Here is a 22,388-nt window from a genome sequence, read left to right as displayed (position 1 = left end):
CGGGCCCTGCCCTGTGCCGGCATTGTCCCGGCTTCCCGTGTTCACAGAGGACTCACTGTGACTTGTTTCTGCAGTCCCTGCTCTAGGGCACTCGGGTTGTGCGTGTCTGTTCTGCCCCGCCCTGGCTTTCTACCCAGGTGACTCCAAGCGGACAGTCACACTGCTTGGCCCTGGCGAGAGCTCTGCCCTCCCTGGGCCTCAGTTTCCTCACTTGCAGAACAGGTAGGATTCAACAGTCCAGAGCAGCGTTTTTCAGCTGCTGGTCCGTGGACTGGTGCCGGTCCGCCAAGGGGTGAACCACCCTGATGCTGGATGAAGATTATAGACCCAATGATCTTAGCTGAGTTCGCCTGTGCTCAGGGTGACTGCCACTTACCAGCCTGTACCATCGATGAAAATACTACTGAGGTGGTCTTAGCTATCTTTGGAACTTGGAGGCTCGTTTGAACAACCTTTTGCACTGTGCACAGCATTTATAAATCACGAGCAACAGACAAAAAGCATTCGGACAAACTTACATAGTAGTCAATGCATCGTACAGGCGGGGCTCAGAAATCAGGCACCAGCTTGTCCCGGGTTACGCTGTCATGTGCGGTAAGATAAGACCTGATTCTCTGCGTGTTTCTGTTTCCGGCTGGCTCGGTCACCGGTCCCCAAATGTAAAACGGTCGATACCCATTGGTCCAGAGCCCTGTTCTCTTCAGGAGCATCTGCGGCTGTGGCTGTGGGCCGAGGGGGCAGGCGACCTCCGGCCGCTCTCGCCCAGAGACGGTGCGTGTGTCGGCAGAGTTCTGGTTCTCCTTCTAGCGTCACCCCTCTGTCCCTCCTGCCTGACTCGTCCCATTTCTAACCCTGTTCCCTCCCCTCCCTGCTCCTGGTTCTGCCCCTCATCCCTTCCCTCCGCCCTCTCCACGTGGGCGCCTGTCTGCCACGATAGCTGGTGTCTGCTGCCGTCCACCACCACCTGGCCAAGGTCCAGCCTGACCAGGTGGCCCAGCTGACTGAGGCCACCGCCCCTCTCTCTCCTGCCAGGATGGGCGGATCGAGTTCTCAGAGTTCATCCAGGCGTTGTCGGTGACCTCGAGGGGAACCCTGGACGAGAAGCTGCGGTGTAAGTCCGTCCCCCGGGGCTCTGTCGGGCAGCCCCTGGGCGGTCCCGGGCCAGGAGGAGGCCAGAGAACCGGGCCGGGCCATCTCTCCGGGCGGAGAGAGTGGCACCGACGTTCTGCCGTTTCAGGTCAGGGGAGGGCTCCTGGAGATGGCCCTGCAGGAGGGACAGGGCTTACGTAGGCAGGGTGGACGGGTGGGGTGGGAGCCAAGGGGACGATCAGACAGGTGCAGATAGGGGCAGTGGGCAGTGCGGCCTGGAGTTAGAGACCCTGTTCCAGGGCTGGACACTTAGAAGCTGCTGTTCCGATGCCTGATCTCGTTCACCCACTTCTCTTGTTCACCCACTTCTTCTCTCGTTCACCCGACAGAGACTGACCAAACAGGGCCACGTGTCCGTGCTGGGCGGGAGACCAGGACCCCCCGGGGGGCTGGAGGGGGGTCAGGTCGACAGGCACCTGCTCTCGCAGCTGTCAGTCTAACATGGGGCCATAATGTTTTAAAAATCCCATAGAACCAAGACAGGAAGAGGGAGGGGGGAGCGGCCAGGAGGGAGCTGACCCTGGGCCGGTCAGGCAGAGCGGAGCTGGGCGGGCAGAGCAGGCTGAGAGGAAGGGGGGAGAGGACTCCAGGCAGGAGGGCGGCGTGGGCGAGGCCCCGAGGGGGAGGGAGAGCCAGGGGTGCCGAGGGCTGAGCAAGCCCCTGCTGGGGCAGTGGGGACACTGGGGGGGGCGGAGGCGGGAAGGGAGTGAGAGAAGTTGAGCACAGGGGGGCCTGAGCTCACAGCTCACGATGACATTTGCTCTGCGCTTTGTCAGCGGCGAGAAAACCCTGCTGTTGCTTTCTCTTCTGGGTGTTATTTTTTTTTTTAAAGAATAAAAGAGGATTTTATCCACCCGAAAGCTCCCCCGTTCCCTGGGCCTATTGTTTTATTTTCTACGTTGGCCATAGGGACGCAGCGTAACCAGAAGGGCGGAGGCTGGAGCCTGTGGGGACATCAGACCCTCTCTCCCGGCTCCAGCCCCTCCGGCCTCAGGCTTGCTGCCCCCTTCTCTTTACTCTGTCGTTTCTTATCTCCTGGTCCTAGTTGAATTGGTGTGTGTGAGAGTGAGTGCCTGTCTGTCTGTCTGTCTATCCCTGCCTGTCCTGGGGTAAATGTTCGCCGGCCACATGTGTAACGGCCGTGGGTCCCGACTGCGCTGCGGTGCGGAGGGCAGAGCGCCGGTGGGGTGACTCAGCCCTGGCCGGTTGATTGCAGGGGCCTTCAAGCTCTATGACTTGGATAACGACGGCTACATCACCAGGAACGAGATGCTGGACATTGTGGACGCCATTTACCAGATGGTGGTGAGAGGACTGGTCCCCTGGGGTCGGGGTCAGGGGCGCCCATTTAGTGGCTGGGCTTGGCCCAGAGGCACCACCGCGGGGCGGCCACTCTCTGGCCTGGGGTAAGGGTCAGCCAGGTGGGGGCCACGGCCTGGGGTCATTCTACAGGTCCTTCCGGGAGCAACGTGGGGGCTGGGGTGACAGTGGGTGGGGCGGGTAGGATGTCCCAGAGCAGAGTGGCGGAGCTCCTGGGGGCTGTGGAAGGGAGATGGGGGGCGGCCCTTATCTGGAAGCAGCCCGGGTCTGCGGGGGGCAAGTGTGTGGCCCAACCCCGAAGCCCAGAGTGTCAGGAGCCCAGCCCCGCCCATCTGTCCCCGGCAGGGGAACACCGTGGAGCTCCCCGAGGAGGAGAACACCCCCGAGAAGAGGGTGGACCGGATCTTCGCCATGATGGACAAGGTGCGGCTGCGGTGAAGCTGGGCCCGCCCGGGGCGGTGAGGCGTGGGGGCCAGGCCCCGGGTCCCAGGGGAGAGGGCCCGGAGACCCCTCCTCACAGGTGCCACGTGACCACCCATAGGTCTGGCCTAGGCGGGCGGCACAGCCTAGTGACATACCTGTCCACTGGTCTGGCGTGCAGCCATTCCCATCAAACATCCAGTTTTAAGTGTTTGCCCAACACTTTTATCAACTAAGATTCTGAGCCTTGTTTACTTTTTGCCATGGACCCCGGTGGCATTCTGGAGAATTCTGTCCGTGGACTTCTCAGACAGTGGCTTTCAGTGCATCAGATAAATCCACAAGATCACAAAGGAAGCTGATTATTTGGGAACGCAGCTGTCAGCGTAGCTGTCAGAATGACTCTGTGATGTGTTACAGGAGCCTCTGTATGCTCTGTATGCATGCACTAGACCAGGGGTCGGGAAGCTATGGCTCGTGAGCCAGATGTGGCTCCTTCGATGGCTGCATCTGGCTCTCAGACAAATCTTTAATAAAAAAGATAATAACGGGCCCTGGCTGGTTGGCTCAGCGGTAGAGCGTTGGCCTGGCGTGCGGGGGACCCGGGTTCGATTCCCGGCCAGGGCATATAGGAGAGGCAGCCATTTGCTTCTCCACCCCCACCCCTCCTTCCTCTCTGTCTCTCTCTTCCCCTCCTGCAGCCAAGGCTCCATTGGAGCAAAAATGGCCCGGGCGCTGGGGATGGCTCCTTGGCCTCTGCCCCAGGCGCTAGAGTGGCTCTGGTCGCGGCAGAGCGACACCCCAGAGGGGCAGAGCATCGCCCCCTGGTGGGCAGAGTGTCGCCCCTGGTGGGCGTGCCGGGTGGATCCTGGTCGGGCGCATGCGGGAGTCTTTCTGACTATCTCTCCCCGTTTCCAGCTTCAGAAAAATACAAAAAAAAAAAAAAAAAAAAAAGATAATAACGTTAAAAATATAAAACATTCTCACGTATTACAATCCATTCATTTCCTACCACTCATGTTCATGGTTGCGGGCGGCTGGAGCCAATCACAGCTGTCCTCCGGGACAACACCAAATTTTTATTGGATAATGCGTAACGTACACGGGTCGTTGTATGGCTCTCACGGAATTACATTTTAAAATATGTGGCGTTCATGGCTCTCTCAGCCAAAAAGGTTCCCGACCCCTGCATTAGACAGTGAGCCGTAGCATTGGGTCTGGCCCCTGCCCCGCGCTTTCTCAGCGATGATACCCATCCGTGGTACCCTCAGCAGCCGTGATGTGATAGGAGATGACCCGTGAGCCCCACGGTTGGCAGGGTCACAGGCACTGCTGGTTCTGTTGGGGATCATCACTGAGGTTCATCATGGAAGGCAAAGCTCAATTTCAGTTAGAGGTTAGTGAGAAGACTGACCTCATTTTTTCCTGCCAGAGTTCATAGATTTGCTGAATTCTGTCCATGCACTCCAGGTTAAGAAGTCCTTTTTGAGAGAGAGAGAGAGAGAGAGAGAGAGAGAGAGGGAGAGAGAGAGAGAGGAAGGGAGAGAGATGAGAAGCATCAACTTGTGGTCACGGCACTTTAGTTGTTCACTGATTGTTTCTCATACCTGCCTTGACTGGTGTGGGGGGCTTCCGCTGAGCCAGTGACCCCTTGCTTAAGCCAGCAACCTTGGGCTTCAAGCCGGTGACCTTTGGACTCAAGCCAGTGACCATGGGACCATATTGATGAGCCTGTGCTCAAGATGGCAACCTTGGGTTTCGAACTTGGGACCTCAGTGTCCCAGGCCAATGCTCTATCCACTGCGCCACCACGGGTCAGGCTGTAATAACTTTGTTTTAAGTGGGAATCTGATGATCCGGGTGTTAAGGAAACCCCATATTGCTTGCCTGAAATGAAAGGGATACAAATGACAGTGACATTGGGCTTATTATTACATGCTGGCTGGACACAGGCACTGGCCAAAAGCTCTGAGCCTGAGGCCTATACTTTTTTAATTAAAAAGGGGAGATTAGGCCCTGGCTGGTTGGCTCAGTGGTAGAGCATCGGCCCAGTGTGTGGAAGTCCCGGGCTCGATTCCCGATTGGGGCACATAGGAGAAGTGCCCATCTGCTTCTCTACTCTTCCCCTTCTCCTTTCTCTCTATCTCTCTCTTCCTCTCCCGCAGCCAAGGCTCCATTGGAGCAAAGTTGGCCCGGGTGCTGAGGATGGCTCCATGGCCTCTGCCTTAGGCGCTAGAATGGCTCTGGCCGCAACAGATCAACACCCCAGATGGGCAGAGCATTGCCCCCTGGTGGGCATGCCGGGTGGATCCCAGTCGGGCACATGTGGGAGTCTGTCTGACTGCCTCCCGCCCCCCCCCCCCACTTCTAATGTCAGGAAAAAAAGGGAGATTAGCCCATGTCAGAGGGGCAGTAAAGACATGTGGGCGCAGACTGCACTGGGCTCTTGGTAATAGTCAGAGGACGTGTCCAGAGTGTGGAGCAAGGAGCACCCACCTCCTCATAGGTGGCCCAGTGTTACTCAACGCCAAGGCCACACCTTAAATCTCCCCATTCATGCTTCCCTTATCTTGGGAAACCAAGCTGCCCCTGGAGTCAGACTGGGTGTTCATTCTGGCTTCCTCAGTTCCCAGCCATGGGACCCTGGGGAGGTGGCCTAGCCTCGGTGTTTTCACCAGTAAAATGGGGATAAGAGAAGCACTTCCTCCTGGGACGGGCCTGCGGACCTGTGAGATCAGCGCGTGCACTTCGTGCGTGGGGGCACAGGGTGGGCGGGCCCGGAGGGTGCCCGGCAGGGCTGGCTGGACCTCTCGTCCTGCTTTTCCTGCTGGAGGTGGGGCGCGTGGTCTCCAAGGCCTTTCTGCTCTTTCTCAGGTCTCCTGGCGAGATGCTCCAGGGGGTGGTTCTGGCCAAGACCCCCCCCCCTCCCAAGAGACCCACTAAAGTCCCTTTGCGTGTGCTCCGCCGGCCTCCTCCCAGGTCTCCCGGGGCCCAGGGTAGACTGCTGCAGGGACCGCTAAGTGCTCCTCCCGGGTCTCCCGGGGCCCGGGGTAGACTGCTGCAGGGACCGCTAAGGGCCCTTCCGAGAGTGACCAGGAGACGCATCCGGCGCTTAGCCCTTTGGGGTTACCCGCCACGCAGGGGTTAAGAGCAGTACCGGTAACTCTGAGCTGGGGGCGCCCCCAGTGTGTTTGCCCGGCACTTGGCGCAGAGTGAGCTCACGGAGCGTTCACGCCGGGGCCCCGAGGAGGCCGTGCGGTCATCTCCAGTCCCCAGACGAGGAAACAGACCCGGAGAGGCGGGTCACACGCCCAGGCCACCCAGCCGGAAAGTGCCTGGTCTGTCCGAGGCCTGCCTCTTCTCACCGGGGACCTGCATCGCCTCCCTCCCGACCTAACTGGGGAAGCTAGGTCAGCCCTGGGCCGGGGGCCAGGCCAGAGGCAGCAGTCCCGGCGGGCTGGCCGTCCCTCCTCCCTGAGCCGCCTCTCTGCTTACAGAACGCCGACGGGAAGCTGACCCTGCAGGAGTTCCAGGAGGGGTCCAAGGCCGACCCGTCCATCGTGCAGGCGCTGTCCCTCTACGACGGGCTGGTATAGTCCAGCCAGAGCTGGGGTGAGTCACGGGGCCCTGGGGCCTGGAGTGGGGGGAGGAAGGAGGCATCCCAGCCACCAGACAGCTCGGGTTGGCAGCTAAGTACTTGCCCAGCCTGGGTCTGCCCAGTGGGGCACAGCGGACGGGGGGAGGTCTAGGAGGCAGGGCCTGCGAGTCAGCCCGAGCCCCTTACCACGCCCCTCGGCTGTACCCGACTCAGCCCGCGTGCGTTTACTTGAATAGACGTTTCCCTGGATTGAAAACACTTAGATAACCCCAGTCTCAGCCAGGACTGGGCCCAGAGAGCGGGAGTCCCTCATTCCCTGACCCGCGGTCAGTGGAAGACCCGAGCTCCTGGCCGTGTCTTCAGTGGAAGACCCGAGCTCCTGGCCGTGTCTTCAGTGGAAGACCCGAGCTCCTGGCCGGGTCTTCAGTGGAAGACCCGAGCTCCTGGCCGTGTCTTCAGTCGAAGACCCGAGCTCCTGGCCGTGTCTTCAGTCGGAGACCCGAGCTCCTGGCTGTGTCTCTCGGTCAGAAGCTCACACATGGTTTCTAGTCTCACCCGGGCAGGGCAGCAGTAAGTGCAGGGTGAGAGTGTGCCCAGAGGCCTCTGCTGCTGCAGGGAACGGCTTCCTTCTTCTTTCTCGTCCTCTCCTGCCTCTGCTCTGCTCTGCCTTTCCCTCTGCTGTCCCCGGTGTCGGCTGGGGGAGGGGCGTGGGGGGTCCTCCGAGGCCCTGTCCAGCCACGAGCGCTCCCGGCCGCGTCCTCTGGTGGACAGATGGTGCTTTCTCTGGTGTTTGTCTACGAGTAGAATGGCTAGGTCGTGGGATATCCGCTCATTCCGCTTGGAGAGACCTGCCCGTACAGTTTTCCAACGTGGTTGGACCATTTCGTACTCCCGCTAGGCGTGGGTGAGAGTCCCAGTTGCTCCACATCCTCACCGACACGGGATAGTCTGTACCTCTTTGTTTGGCCGTTTTGGTGGGTGTGATTTTAGTTTGCCTTTCTCTGATGAGCATGGACCTCGGGCGCCCATCCCGTGTGCCTCGTTCGTTTTCACATCTCCTTCAGGAACGTGCTGCATACTGCGTGCCCTCAACTCGGCAGCTGGAAAGAACAGACATTAGGGATCTGGGCACAGCTCAGCTGGGTGCCTGGGCTCAGAGTCGCTCATGAGGATACAGTCAAACTATCAGTAGGGTGAACAACCATCCCGGTTTGCCCAGGACGGTCCCAGGCTCAGTGACGAACGTCCCCTGTCCTGGGAAACTCCTCGGTCGCAGGTCAACTGGGATGACCAGCAGCTGTTGGCCAGGGATGCAGTTTCATCGGAAGGCTTGGCTGGGGTGACCCATTCCCATGCTCACCCATTTGGTTTGGGAGCCTTGGTCCCTTGCCAGGCACAGGGCTGCCTGACACCATGGCTGGTGGCCTCTCTCAGGGTGAGCTTCTCGGGAGGGAAGGAGAGAGGGAACCCAGGATGAAAGGTGCGATGTTTTTATAACCCGATCTTGAAGTGATGTCCGTCACTTCTTTTTCAAGAAGGCCTTGGCTGCTCTAGGCTAACTGCATCTCTAGATAAACTTTGGAATCAGCTTATAAATTTCTATATGCACACGCGTACACAGGGATTTTCACTGAGAATGAGTTTAATGTGGGGGAGAGCTTTTTCATCTTGAGTGTCCCAATCCATGAAAATGGTATACCTTGCTATTTAGGTCTTTTACATTTTTTTCCTTTCTCTAACATTTTATTGCTTTCAGCTAAAAAGTTCTTTCTCATCTTTTGATCAATTTGTTACCAGATATTGATGTTTGGGAATGTATCGTCAATAGTCATTTTAAAATTGTAGTTTTCTTTTTTTTTTTTTCTGGTTTATAGAGATCCCGTTGGTTTTCACTGATTGATCATATAACCTTGATCCTGCCAAATTCATGTGTTCAGTCTGAAAGTCTGCCGTGGCTTCCTTTGGGTCGTCCACAATGCGTTTCTTCTTTTCCTGACCTTCTGCTGTTTGTTCCTTTTTCCTGCCTCCTTGCAGGAGTGGGTCCCCCCCCCCTGTGCAGCGTCACATAGGGGTAGTGAGGGTGGGCATCCTTGTTTCACTTTTGGTCTCGGGGGAAAGCTTTTATTAACCGTTATTAGTTAGGATGTCATTTTATAAATAGGTTTGTATCAGATTTAGAAAGGTTTTCTTTTTTCTAGTTTGCTAGAGTTATTTGTTGAAGTAAAAAATCATGCATGGTGTTGAATTTTATGAATTTTTTTCCTGCATCCTATGCTCCTATGGTTTCCTTTTTTTCTGTGTGATGAATGACGCGGGTTGGTTTTTGAACGCTGAGTCGCCCGTGCGTTTCTAGAATAAACTCTGCTTAGCCATGGCGTGTCACCCTTTTTATGTACCCTCAGACATTTTATTATCATCAGCTGATATCTAAAAAAAAAAAAAATCTCCAAAATTTTTAGTTGCATTTGACCTTTAATAATATATTCGTTTCAGGTGTGCAGCTTAGCGGTTAGACACTTCTGTCACTCATGATTCGTTTCAGGTGTGCAGCTTAGCGGTTAGACACTTCTGTCACTCATAAAGATGGAGAGTGCTCCGGTTAGGAGGCCTGGACCGTCTGGACGCTTCTGTTACTATTTTCCAAAGAAATCTTCTTCATTGAAGGAACGTTAGAAAATATGTCTAAAAGCGAAATCTCAATCAGGCTTATTAAAAAAACAACAACAAAAAACCACCCTTCCTATATAATGCCAATAAAACCCTGTGAACGTTTGTGCCCAGAGTGACTCAAAAAGAACCGAACAGTTCCAGAAACTTAGTGCTCTAACCGGGCCACACAGGAACACACACTCAAAGGACTTGGTAGAGGGACAATCCCAGTTATTTCTGTAACTGTCATTTCTGTATTTCTGCGGGGCCCGCGGGGCATGCTGCTCTGTTGTCTGACTCTTGCGTCCCCTTGTGAGCGGCCACCACGGTCCCCGGGGCCGATGTCCTGCTGCACACTCCCTTGCTACCCCCCGGCCAGGGGAAGAAGTGGACAGACGTGGGTTCTTCGTGTATCCCCTCCCCCCCCCAAGAAAAAGTCGTCTGGTATAATTTATTTAAAGAGTGCTATTCTTCTTGAATCACACTCTTCTTTATTTTCCCCCTGCTTGCTGTATGTGTGTAACTATTTCCTCAGCAACAATGAGTTCATAACCATATGTTGTTGGCTGTTTGTTTGTTTTTCTTTTAATGAACAACTTCTGGGAAACATTTTATTTTTTTCTTTCGGAGACTCAGTGCTAAGGAAAGAGATTTTTAATGTGTTTCCCCTTAGTCTGTTTGAAGCTCACACCCTGTTGTGTCCGCAGGGGCTTCCCTGAGCACCGCTGTGTAGACACGCAGGTCCCTCTCACCAGCAGCGTGTCCCCCGAGAAGGTGTCACTTTATTTCCACGACACGCTGTGCGGAGTGACAGGGCCCAGCTTCCCACAGCCTGTCCCGATCATCCTCCTCTTTGCCCGAGGCTTCTCCAGAGCTGACTGGGAGTAATTACGTCCAATTTGTATTCTATCATTTCTGTGATTTATTTGCCTTCTCAGATTCCTGAAGCATCATCGTTCCTGGATAAATGACTGTCACAGAATTCACTGAATTATTCAAGGACTGAGATCATGCATATTTTCTATGGGGTAAATGTTGTTTGAGACCATTATTATTATTATTATTATTTTAATAGCCACATAGCATTTTGTTATATAGCTTGGCCAGAATTTTTTTTTTTTTTTTGTATTTTTTCTGAAGCTGGAAACAGGGAGAGACAGTCAGACAGACTCCCGCATGAGCCGGACCGGGATCCACCTGGCACGCCCACCAGGGGCGACGCTCTGCCCACCAGGGGGCGATGCTCTGCCCCTCCGGGGCGTCGCTCTGCTGCGACCAGAGCCACTCTAGCGCCTGGGGCAGAGGCCAAGGAGCCATCCCCAGCGCCCGGGCCATCCCTGCTCCAATGGAGCCTTGGCTGCGGGAGGGGAAGAGAGAGACAGAGAGGAAGGAGGGGGGGGTGGAGAAGCAAATGGGCGCTTCTCCTGTGTGCCCTGGCCGGGAATCGAACCCGGGTCCCCCGCATACCAGGCCGACGCTCTACCGCTGAGCCAACCGGCCAGGGCAGCTTGGCCAGAATTTAACCCACCCCGTGAGGTGGGACCCCCTAGGTTGTTGAAAATGTGGGGTGAATTAAAGAAAAAAAATTTTTTTATCATGGAAGCATTCACACACAAATGTAGGGAGAATCATGTAACACCGTGTACCCACCGTCCGGCTTCGGAATCACCGACTCACACCAATCTTGTACCACCTCTGCCCTGCCCCCAACCCCCACCCACATGCCCTCACCCCCACCCCCCCCACATCCTCACACACCCCTACACACCTCTGCACACCCCCACACTGTGTACTGTGAAGCGAATTCGAGACATCATATTATTTCAAAACCTAAGTATTTCAAAGTGTGTTCTAAAAGAACGATTCTTTTAAAAAATCTGCAGTTCCAAGAATTCAATATTAATTCCTTCATACTTTCCAGTCCTCAGTGGGCATTCCAGTTTCTTGTTACCTCCACGGTTCTTTTTCGTTGTGTTTTTTAGAATCAGAATCTGAAGGAAGCCGGCATGTTGCAGTTGGTTGACAGGCCTCTGAAGTTTACTTTAATCTATAAAATTCCCACTTTTTTTTTTTTTTCTTGCCATTTGTCCAGAAACGCATTCTCTAGCGTCTCCGTGGTGTGGGGTTTGCTGATGGCGCCCTGTGGTGTCGTCAATGCCATCTTCTGTCCCTGTTCTTCCTGGCGATGGGCGGTTAGACCTGCAGGCTGGCTGGGCTCTGGGTGTGCTCGGCTTCTGGCGAGAATGCCTCATGGGTGGGGCTGTGTGTGTCCACTAGGTGGCGCATGATGGCTGGCGATGTCAGCACCATGGATGGTCTTCTCTGCCATTCATTCATTCATTCATTCACAGGTGATGCAAAATGGTGACATCCTACGCCTCCTTTCCTTCCTTGATGTTAGCTGGGTTGCTTCTACAAAGACAGACGCCCCCATATTAACTATTTGGTTACTCCGCGTCGTAGTTTTTAATAGGAAAGGCAGGATAGATACTTGATTCTTTCTCTGTCTCTGAAATCCAAATGAGTTGGATTTCAAACATCCTTTAGAGGTGTGTGTACACACACACGCACACACACGTGTGCATTCAATGGGTTCCATCACGTTTGCAGGTGCGATGCTGCACATCGCTGGGCTCACAGATCGCTGCGGCTGGAAGCTCAGCGGAGCCCCCTGGGGTTGACAGGGACCACCAGAAGGCGGGGAGGACACCGGCCTCTCCCTTGGGGCACTCTGTCCTCCCTCTGGGCGGCTGCTCCACTCCTCTCTCTCCCGTTGTCCCTGCACCACGATGGCCACCCAAACTCGGGTCCTGCGGGGCTCTCTGACTCCTCCAGGGCCTCCCACACACACCCACAGCTCCTGACTGGCTCAGATAATGTCTTCACGTCCTCTCCCACGCATCGGGAAATGGCCCCCTTTGGGTCAGACCCTGACAGCTGTCCAATGTGTGTGTGTGTGTGTGTGGGTGGGTCGGGGGGGCGACAGGGACATGCAATTTAACGCAGATATGGAGCAGGTTATGGGAAGGATCTGTGGGTGGCTCAGATGGTAATGGACTGTCCCCTGTGCCTCCTTTTTAATTTTTTTTAAGCGATTGCAGTAAGATTCACCTGACATAAAGTTAACCATTTTTAAGTGTGCAGTGTAGCAGCGTTTAGTATACTCACCATGCTGTGCAACCACCCGCCTCTATCTAGTTCTAAAATATTTGCATCGCTCCAAAATCATGTGGACCCATGAAGCAGCTCCTCCCCACCCGACCGCCCCCCCCTCCGCCCCCAAGCCCTTGGCAAACATTAACCTGCTTTTTATCTCTATAGATTGGCCTCTTTTGGAAATTTTATGTAAATAGAGTCCGGCGCTATGTGGGCTTTGCGTCTGCTCCTTTCCCTCCGCGCTGTCTTCAAGGTTTCATGTTACAGATAGAGTGTGTGGCTTCTTCATTTCTTCTTTTTTTCCTTATTTTTACTTATTGATTTTAGAGAAAGAAAAAGGAAGAGAGAAAGAAACATCAATTTGTCCCACTTATTTATGCATTTGTTTGTTGAGTCTTATATGTGCCCTGACCGGGGATTGAACCCTCAACCTTGGGGTATCGGGGTACTGACGCTCTAACCAACTGAGCTGCTGGGCCGGGGCTCCATTTCTTTTCATGGCTGAGTAATAGTCCGTTGTATGGCTAGACCACATCTCTCGTTTACGCATTCACCCATGGATGGATCTGTGGGTGGTTTCCACTTTGTGGTGATTGTGCATCATGCTGCTGTGAACATTGGTGTACATGGGTTTGTTTGGGTCCCTACGCTGCGGTAACACCCAGCGGTGGATGGTATGGTAACTGGGTTGTATGGTAACTTCCGGTCTCTTTGAGGACGCATCAAACTCTGTCCCGTAGGGGCCTCACCATTTACATTCCCAACGGCAGTGGACAAGGGTTCTAATTTCGCCAAACCCCGCCCAAACGTGTCCTTTTCTGTGTTTTGATGGCGGCCATCCTAGCGGGTGTGACGTGGTGTCTCACTGTGGTTTTGCGTGGCGTTTCCGCCGGCTGACTGCTGGGCCCCTTCTCACCTGCGTCTCCGCCATTCCGCACCGTGTTCTCAGAGGCCACAGATTGCTCCGCCCGGTGGCTCCGCCCTCCTCCACCCAGCCGGTGCCCCGAGCGTGCGCCCTGAGCCCGCTCCCTCCCTTCCAATCTTGCCGTTACCGCCCACACCCCGAGGGAAACATTGTCTTCATTTCTGAAGGCTCAGTACCAAGTGCTGCCAGATGGGCGGGTTGGGGGGGAGGGTGCCCCCTGTTAGGACTTCCGACTTGACGCCTCTGTGCCCTCCCGTGGGCCCTCCGCCCACTCTGGGCGCATCCCTGGCCGCCCGCTCTGAACCTGCCTCACCTCCTTGTGTCTTCCAGATGCCTGGGAACCACGCACCGCCTCCTGTGCCATGAGGCCGCCTCCGCCCCGACAACCCCCTCCTGTGTCCGCCCAGCCTTTCCCGCATCCACACCGGGCTGGTGCCCCGACAGACGGCAAGGCCCGGCTCTCCGCCCCCTGCCCCGCACCCCCCTCCGCCTGAAGCCACTGCCTCCGATCGCCGTCCACCTCTGCTTGTCCAGAAAAACCACACGGAACGGAAAAGGCTCCAGCCCTCTGCAAAACCGAGGACCCGGCTGCCTCGCGGGCAGCTCCTGGTCCCCTGCTCTCCGCGCACGCTTTCGTTTTTTATTTCAAACAGACCTTGAAAAAGAGAAAGAAAACAAACAAACAAACAAAAAACAACTACCTTCTGTTCTAGAAGATTCGGACTGACACCTGGGGAAAAGGCCTCGGGGACCTTGGAGAACTCTGCCTTGTCCTTTGGCCACCAGAGAGACCACAGGAGCCGCGGCCTGGCCGCGGGAGGGCTAGCGTGTCGCGGGGTGGCTGCCTGGATAACGTGCTTTGTCCTCCTGTCCCCGGGCAGCCAACCGCGGGCGTGGCCAGAGGGATTATGATGATGATGACTTTTTTTTTGTGATACGGTATTGTGCGTTTTGTGGGGAAAGTAAGTTTTTTTTATATCTATTCATATATAAGTGATACCTTTTATTTATTGGTCGTTAACTGTTGCTGCTGCCTCTAGTGTCCGAAGTTCCCGGAGGTGGGGCCGCCGTTCACACGCGCAGCCCTCGCCCGCCTGCCCACGCACTTGGGACCACGGTGGCCAGCAGTGGCCAAGAAGCCAAAAACTTTTTTTTTTTTTTTTTTTTCAGATACTGTGCTTGATGTTTGGAGAGGGCCAAGGTGGGCTTCTTAACTGGCTAATGCACTGTTCTCTTCAGCCCAAATGCCTCTCCCTTAAGTCCCTTTTCTCTGCTCCCTGTCCACCTCTGCCTGTCTTGTCTCCTCCCCTGGGCCTATAGTGTCTTTGCTGAGGACAACCAGGGGACACCTGTTGGTGTCGCAGCTCTCGCTTTGGTGTTTGTAGCAGCATGGAGAATGGAGGGGCTTGTCTTGGGACTGGGAGTCATGAAGGGGGTTGGGTACAGAAGGAACGTGTGAGGAGGTGGGGGGAGGGTTGCAAGCCTGTGAGCCCGGTGGGCTTTGAAAATAGTCTCTCCCACTCTGCTTTCCTGCCTCCCTGGCTCCCTGGCTCGGATGCTGGGAGGGAGGCGAGAGAAGGGTGCAGGTCATCCCTTTGGGTGGCGGCCACTACTCTGGGCTTTGGCCTACTGTACCCATAGGAAGATTTTAAGCACTGTCTGCTCCCAGAAAGGGTGGCGCCAAATCTGCCACCAGGAAAGTCAGACAACCTTGGACTAGAGACCAGGAGCCTGAGGCTGGCTCTGGCTCCATCTCCAAGACCGTGGGCCACCCCCTGCCTCTCCAGGGCCAGCTGCCTCGGTGCCAGAGCCAGGAGGCCTGGCTGACTGATGTGGGCACCCCCCACCCCCCCATGCTGACATGGTGTAATTCTAAGTCCGAGTTTCCTGCACTTGGTGATTCTGTGGTTTGTGGCTAAGTGTGCCAGACCCCAGCAGACACAGGGACCGTCTGAGTCATTATTCTGTCTCTTGGCACAAGTCTTCAGAGACATGGCGGGCACTGGTCGCAGTCTGTGGGGTCAGATGACACACCTTGTCCCTCCCTGCAGTGCATCCTGGTCCCCCCTGGACTCTTGAGCTCTTTTTGGCCCAGAACTGGTCCTCGCCCGGAGGAGGTGCTGGGGATAAGAGGCTGTCTCCCAGACCGTTTAGAATCCTCAGTGTAACATTCCTGCTGCTTCTTTGCAAAGCCAGTAGCCTGCCATCTCCCTGCTTATCCCAGACCTGGGGCAGCAGAGCTGGGCCTCGGCTCCCACTTTGAACCGTCCTTGGTCTCTCTCCACTTTGCACTTTCCCGGGAGCCTCTCCTGCTAATTAATCCTCAGACAACAGACCCCCCTCCCCCAGAGAATGTCTTTTGCGAGAGGGACTCTGCCGATGGAGTGGCGTGTCCATCCCCGTCCGTGGGACGCTCTGCTGGCCCCAGAACCCACCCTTCTTGCCCATGCCGGCCCTTTGGCTGCACGCTGCCTCCCCGGTAAGCCCCCAGATCCTGTGGGGACAGGAGCGGCAGTTCTATTTTCACAGGTGACTTTGAAGGCTGGGTTCTTCAAGGCCCCTGTGGTCACCTTTCTGCTCAGGCCACTGGCCCAGGAAGCCTAGGACTCACCTCCAAATCCTTCAGTTCCTTCACCTGGCTGTGACCTGGGACCCTAGAGCAGGAGACGAACTTGGCTACTTGGGGATAGAGAAGAGGAGAGTGGGGCCCCTTCCCAGGTTTTGATCGCTTTCTGGCCTCTGCCTGAGCCTTGATGGCTTCTCTGGCCCAGCGGGAAGGATGCTATGGCCCAGCCTGTCCTGGAGGCCTCACAGGGAAGAGGCGGTGGCTGAGCGGCATGCAGGGTTAAACACGTGGACCCCGTGGGCTGAGGCACCGATTCCCAGGATTCTGTAGAGCATTTGTGTGCGGGACCTTCCTCCCACCTTCTAGGGGGAGGTTTGGCCTTTTGGTCTGGAGCCAAGGCTATGCCTTTTGGCCTTGGCAGGTGGTACTTTGGATCCATGCCTCAGGCACACCTTGGGTACACACCCTGAGACAGCTCAGAGCCACCAGAAGGGCCACCCTCCTCCCTGGCAATGTGCTGGACACTGGCCATGTGTGCCCGAGGTTGCCAGGCAGGGACAGTTCTGTCCCCTCCTCTCACAGGCCTGTGGCTGCGGCCCCCTGGGAACCCAGAGCCGTCCGTGGACCTCTCTCCCCGCCTCCTTTCCCACCTGAGGCCCAGCCCTGGGAGCTGCTGTTCCCTGGGGACTCCCGCCGGAAGCCAGGCTCGGGGTCCCTCTGCCAACCCTCGCTCCCAGGGCCCAGGAGCAGGGTCCGCCTCGGGCAGCTTTCTGCAGCAGCCCTGGCCTCTTCACGGCATCTGTTCCCCTCTTTGTGTTGATGGTACTTCGGAGAGTGTCATGAGTTTCCGGTATTTAACCAGGCAACATTTAGACTCTACGGATGTGTCCCTCTATTACCCTGAAATGCCTTTGTTTGACAGTCAGCTTCCGAGACGACAGACACACCTGAGCTTTCTGGGACATTGTCTCTTTTCTGTGTGAGGGGGGAGCAATTAGGGTGCCCGCGTTTCCCTGGGAGAGGCAGTTCTCCCTGGAGAAAGCCCGGTGTCCATCAAGTGGAGAGCTACCCTTTACTGCAGCGACAGCTTCTAATCTAAGGGATCCAAGGGAGTGTGGGAGCGCCCCCTGGTGGCGGCAAGCTGCCAAAGCGCTTGAGACGCCCCAACCAGCCAAACAGGTGATTCCAGAGGGCGGGAGGCTGCAGGTGGTGGGGAGGTGAGTAAGGGGCTGTGATCTCACCGAAGCCCTCGGCCCCCAGCCCCGCATTATTGACAGTGTGTTTTCCAGATGCCCCTCTTCTAAGTGTCTCCCGGGGATTAGTTAATTAGCATAAGGGCACTGTGATGAGAAGCCTTGTCCCCCACTTTTTAAAAATATCTGCAGAATAAACCCAATGATGGACTTTTGAATGAATAAAAGGCTTTTGTTGAATAAACAGCTGGTCCTATCTGTGTCTTGGCATCTAGGCTCAGGCTGTGTCTACCCCCCAGGAGCGGGACAAACCCAGAATGCAACCCCCAGTCCCCAGGGCTGTACCTTGTCATTTCCCCCGTGTCTTTGCAGTGGCTCATGGCCCTAGTCTGACTCAGTAACCAGGGGCTTTTCCCTGGAACTCTGGACAAGGCACTTCAGCTCAGTGGGACTCAGTTTCCCCATCCCTCAGATGGAGGTGAGAATTTCTGCTCGGCCCGCCTCATGGGGCATGGTGGGAGCCGCTATGAGTCGGGTCATCGGAGCCCCCTGCAGAGGGCAGCTGCCAAGCGCAGGGCTCGGAACTCCCCTGGCGCCCCCTGGTGCCCCCACCGGGAGCCTGCAGCTTTGGAAAGGGATTTGAGTGACTCACCACAACAAGCCCACAAGCAGTGCGTCCCGTCTGGGTTCTTGTCTTTCTGTTTGCCTCCCCAGACCCCTCTGAGCCTCTTTCTGGGGTGCTGGACTGGCTGGCGTGTGTCTGGGGAAGGGGCAGGCCCTCGCCCTGGTGCTGTGGCAGGGCTGGGTCAAGGCCCCGGGGTGGGGGTGGGGGACAGGCGCCATGCAGCATGCCCAAGGCTCCCTGTGCTCCTCTGTATGTCGTCCGTGTCACGCCAATTAAACACGCTTCCTGACTCGTCCTGGCCTCCCTTGTGTGGACCTGTTGCTTTGTCTGTCTCTGTTGTTTTCCGTTTCAGTTTGGGTTTCTTCTCCCTCCCGTGACACCCCTGCTCTTGCTTTGGGTATTGTCCGCCCAGTCACCCCGAGAGACGTGGCGAGACGCTCCGGCGTAACGATTCAACCGGAGAACTTCAAGGGGTGTTTCTAGGAGGCTCAGGGTTGAGCAGGGCGAGCCCTCCACCTCGTGTATTGCTCCCAGCATCTCCCTTCCTGCCTGTTTCATCGATCTGGGGACTCACAAGAGTTTTTCCTAAAGGTTTAAAAAATATTTGAAAGCAACTGGCCCAGACCAGCGAGTGGGTCTCAGCTTCAGTATGACGTCAGCTTCTCCTAGGGCAGGGGTCCCCAAACTTTTTACACAGGGGGCCAGTTCACTGTCCCTCAGACCATTGGAGGGCCAGACTAAAAAAAAAAAACTATGAACAAATCACTATGCACACTGCACATATCTTATTTTAAAGTAAAAAAACAAAACAAAATGGGAACGAATACAATATTTAAAATAAAGAACAAGTAAATTTAAATCAACAAACTGACCAGTATTTCAATGGGAACTATGCTCCTCTCACTGACCACCAATGAAAGAGGTGTCCCTTCCGGAAGTGCGGCGGGGGCCGGATAAATGGGCCCGCGGGCCGTAGTTTGGGGACCCCTGGCCTAGGGGCTTGTAAATACCCAGATGGCCAGCCGCACCACCGCCCGAGTGGCCAGTGCTGCTGGTGGGGGGACGGCACTCTGAGAACCCCTGGGGAGCTGTCTGCACCGCAGGACGGCCGGCTGGGCCCTGATGAGGAGTCCTGCCTCCATGTGTCCAGAGTCGGGCGAACCATTCACGCACCTGGATGCGACTTGCTGTCATGATGCGCGGGGTCCCGAGGACCCGGAGACCTGTCACCCGTGGAGGGGTGCATCAGGAGGGGAGGTGGGTCAATGAGTAGCTCCCATGGGAACTCCCAGAAAGGCACCTCGTGATTCAGCACCCGGAGTGGCTGCCCTCTGCCACGGTGCCCCCTCGGCCTAGAACCTGGGACCTTGGTGGGGTTTCCTCTTTGCCCTCCAGGCAAGTAACTGTTTGCTCAGTACTCACGAGCTCTGCGGTGTGCGGGCTGTTTGCGGAGAGCGGGAAGTCACCTGAGGCATGGTCCCCACTTTCCAGAGCTTGTGAGGAAACTGATTCAGAGCGCATGGAAGGAAATGTCGCCTCGCGTGCATAACTGCTGGTTAGAAATACATTCTTGCTCTTGAGGGACACGTGAATGTATAGGTTGATGAGAGCAAATAGCCAACATTAGAACGAGCCGCCCACCCCCTGCAATAATAGGTGGCGCTTCAGAGTTGGTTTTGGGATAGGGATTGGCAGACCAACACCACCTGTGACACAGAGCTGGCGGGCCCCACAGAACTTCCACTCGGGGCCGCAGCAGCCACTGAAAAGGGGGTGTAAAAAGAGCCTCCATCACGGCCATGTTGGGCACCCAGCTTCCTGCCTCGCTCTGGCAGGGTTGAGACTATGACAGTGAACCAAAGGTGATATGGGAGGCAGTGTGGGGCAGTGGTTAGGGGTACAGGCTCCAGAATCAGACTGCTTCCCACTTCCTGCCTCGCTCTGGCAGGGTTGAGACTATGACAGTGAACCAAAGGTGATATGGGAGGCAGTGTGGGGCAGTGGTTAGGGGTACAGGCTCCAGAATCAGACTGCTTCCCAGCCACACTCTACCACCTGACACTGGCATATGTTCTTTAACTGACAGGGTCTTCTGGGAAAAATGTGGACCCCCCAATGAGAGGCAGACAGTGGCTCCAGAGCCCCTCTCAACAACCTGGCCACCAGATGGAATGTTACAACAAAAGCAGGTCTTATTCTGTCAAATGCCCAAACATTTACTAGCAAGCAGGGACAAACACAGTCACCCACCTGTATCTGTCCGTCCAAGGAAGGGGCGGGGTGACCAGGACCCCAGGGGCCCTGCTCAGAGCACGGCGGTGAGGGCCAGAGCTGCTGGGCCCTCTTCCCGGCTGGGGTGCAGACTGAGCTCCAGGGTTCTTTCCAGCCGCCATTTATCACGATCACCCCACACTTCTGTGAAAAATAATTTCTAACATCCTTCTGCTAATGAAGAAACTCTGTAGATTTTAAAAATCTTTTTATTGATTGTGTTCTTTTTGTTGTTGTTCTTGTTTTTTTGTATTTTTCTGAAGTGAGAAGCTGGGAGGCAGACAGACAGACTCTCCCATGCTCCCGACCGGATCCACCCGGCATGCCCACCAGGAGGCGAAGCTCTGCCCATCTGGGGTGTTGCTCTGTTGTGGCTGGAGCCATTCTAATGCCTGAGATGGAGGCCATGGAGCCATTCTCAGCGCCCGGGCCAACTTTACTCCAATGGAGCCTTGTCTGTGGGAGGGGAAGAGAGAGACAGAGAGGAAGGAGAGGGGGAGGGGTGGAGAAGCAGATGGGCACTTCTCCTGTGTGCCCTGGCCGGGAATCGAACCCGGGACTTCCACACGCCAGGCTGACACTCTACCACTGAACCAACTGGCTAGGGGTTATTGATTGGTTTTAAAGAGACAGGATGTAAGAGAGAGAGAGAGAGAGAGAGAGAGAGAAACATCAATCTGTTCCTGTATGTGCCCTGACCGGGGATCAAACTCACAACCTCTGTTTATGGGGAAGATGCTCTAACCAACTGAGCTATCTGACCAGGGCTCTGTAGTGTACATTTTATTTTTATTTACTTGTTGATTTTAGAAAGAGGAAGGGTTGAATGAGGGAGAGAGAGAGAAAGAGAGAGTGAGAGAAACATTGATTTGCTGTTCCACCTATTTATGAGGTCATTGGTTGATTCTTGTATGTGCCCTGACCAGGGATTGAACCCACAACCTTGACTTATTGGGATGAGGCTCTAACCAGCTGGACGATCCAGCCAGAGCTGTAGTGTAGATTTTAATAACAATATATATTTAAAATGCTAATGTGACGCCTTCTGGAGAGCAGATTCCTAACTATAGGGCAGGGGTCCCCAAACTTTTTACACAGGGGGCCAGTTCACTGTCCCTCAGACCGTTGGAGGGCCGGACTATAAAAAAAACTATGAACAAATTCCTATGCACACTGCACATATCTTATTTTAAAGTAAAAAAAACAAAACGGGAACAAATACAATATTTAAAATAAAGAACAAGTAAATTTAAATCAACAAACTGACCAATATTTCAATGGGAACTATGCTCCTCTCACTGACCACCAATGAAAGAGGTGCCCTTCCAGAAGTGCAGCGGGGGCCAGATAAATGGCCTCAGGGGGCCACATGTGACCCGCGGGCCGTAGTTTGGGGACCCCTGCTATAGGACATTTCAAATACTAAGGGACTCTCCCCTAAGGTGAAGATCGGAGGTAATTTTCATGCACATACAACTCTATTCTACCAACTCATTGAAAGTAAATGAATTTTCTGGGGCACCCCTTTCCGGGAAGACCCAGATCTGGCTGAAAGAGCCCATGTGAGGGTTGTTGGGGCAACGGTTCCAGCACAGGGTGAGCTCACAGTGGGCGTTTGCTGTCGCTGATGGTGGCCCTGTCTTCTCCAGGCAGCCAGGGGAGGCGTCAATGGGACAAGGCTCAGAGCCCCTGCTACTGTGGGCACGTGGCGGTCACAGTCTCTTGCTCTGCGTCAGGCTGTGGTCTGCACTCACCTGCCCCACGCCCAGCCCACCCTGGGCAGCTCACTGTGGGGCCAGGCCCAGTGAGGATCCAGACCCCCACCCATCTGAGCCACCTGGGATGGCATGGACTGGCTGCTGTTCCCTGGGTGTGACAGCACGGAAACCCCACAGGATGGCTCTGCTTCTTCTACTGCGTGTCTCCCCTGTCCCCCCTGCCCTCCCAACCCCCCGACTCACATCTACATGTTAGAAAGTATCCAAATCTCCCCCCCCCCCCCCAGAGCTCGGCTTCGGGCAGTACCAGACGCAGAGAGAAGAAAAAGGAGAGCGTGGGTGGTGGGGACTGGGTGGGGCGGGAAATGCGATGTGGACCACCGCCAGGCTGTCTTCCTGACGTGGGCCCCTGCAGCCTGCTCTGCTCCTGGGGCAGGTCCTATGGTGACAGTGCCCAGGTCACATTCAGGGACAGAAGAAACCTTATATCCTCTAGGGTCCCTGGTCTGGAGGAGCCTCATCGGGGCGGCATGAAAGGGGGCTTTGAAAGGTGCCTGCGTTTAGGGAAAGTGAGCTCGCGTAGGTATGATAGAGCCTTCTACTTGTCCCCATCTCTTTACCCCTTTCTAGCTGCACACAGAGCTGCATGGAATTAAGGACTACGTTTCCCAGACTCCTTTGTAGCCAAGTATGGCCACGTGACACAGTTCTGACCAATGGGACAAGAGCAAATAGCATGATTTCCCATCCTTTTATCCCAATGGCAGTCAACCCTGGTCCCTACTGCCCACTAGCGGG

At 55.4% G+C, this 22,388-nt stretch overlaps 1 protein-coding gene across 1 annotated transcript in view; it reads left to right on the top strand.

Moving 5' to 3' along the window:
• The window catches only part of NCS1 (neuronal calcium sensor 1), a 52,044-nt gene extending 35,992 nt beyond the window's left edge, over positions 1-16,052 (top strand). The window contains exons 4-8 of the mRNA XM_066366903.1: positions 1,033-1,111; positions 2,366-2,454; positions 2,815-2,892; positions 6,387-6,501; positions 13,548-16,052. Of these exons, the coding sequence (XP_066223000.1) occupies positions 1,033-1,111; positions 2,366-2,454; positions 2,815-2,892; positions 6,387-6,485 (345 nt within the window). The 3' untranslated portion in view covers positions 6,486-6,501; positions 13,548-16,052. The remainder of the gene's footprint in view (positions 1-1,032; positions 1,112-2,365; positions 2,455-2,814; positions 2,893-6,386; positions 6,502-13,547) is intronic.
• The last annotated feature ends 6,336 nt before the right edge of the window (positions 16,053-22,388 follow it).

This window comes from Saccopteryx leptura, chromosome 2 (genome assembly GCF_036850995.1).
Source record: "Saccopteryx leptura isolate mSacLep1 chromosome 2, mSacLep1_pri_phased_curated, whole genome shotgun sequence".
NCBI lineage: Eukaryota > Metazoa > Chordata > Mammalia > Chiroptera > Emballonuridae > Saccopteryx > Saccopteryx leptura.
Note: the sequence above shows the minus strand (reverse complement) of the source record. Positions and strands in the feature narration are given on the sequence as shown.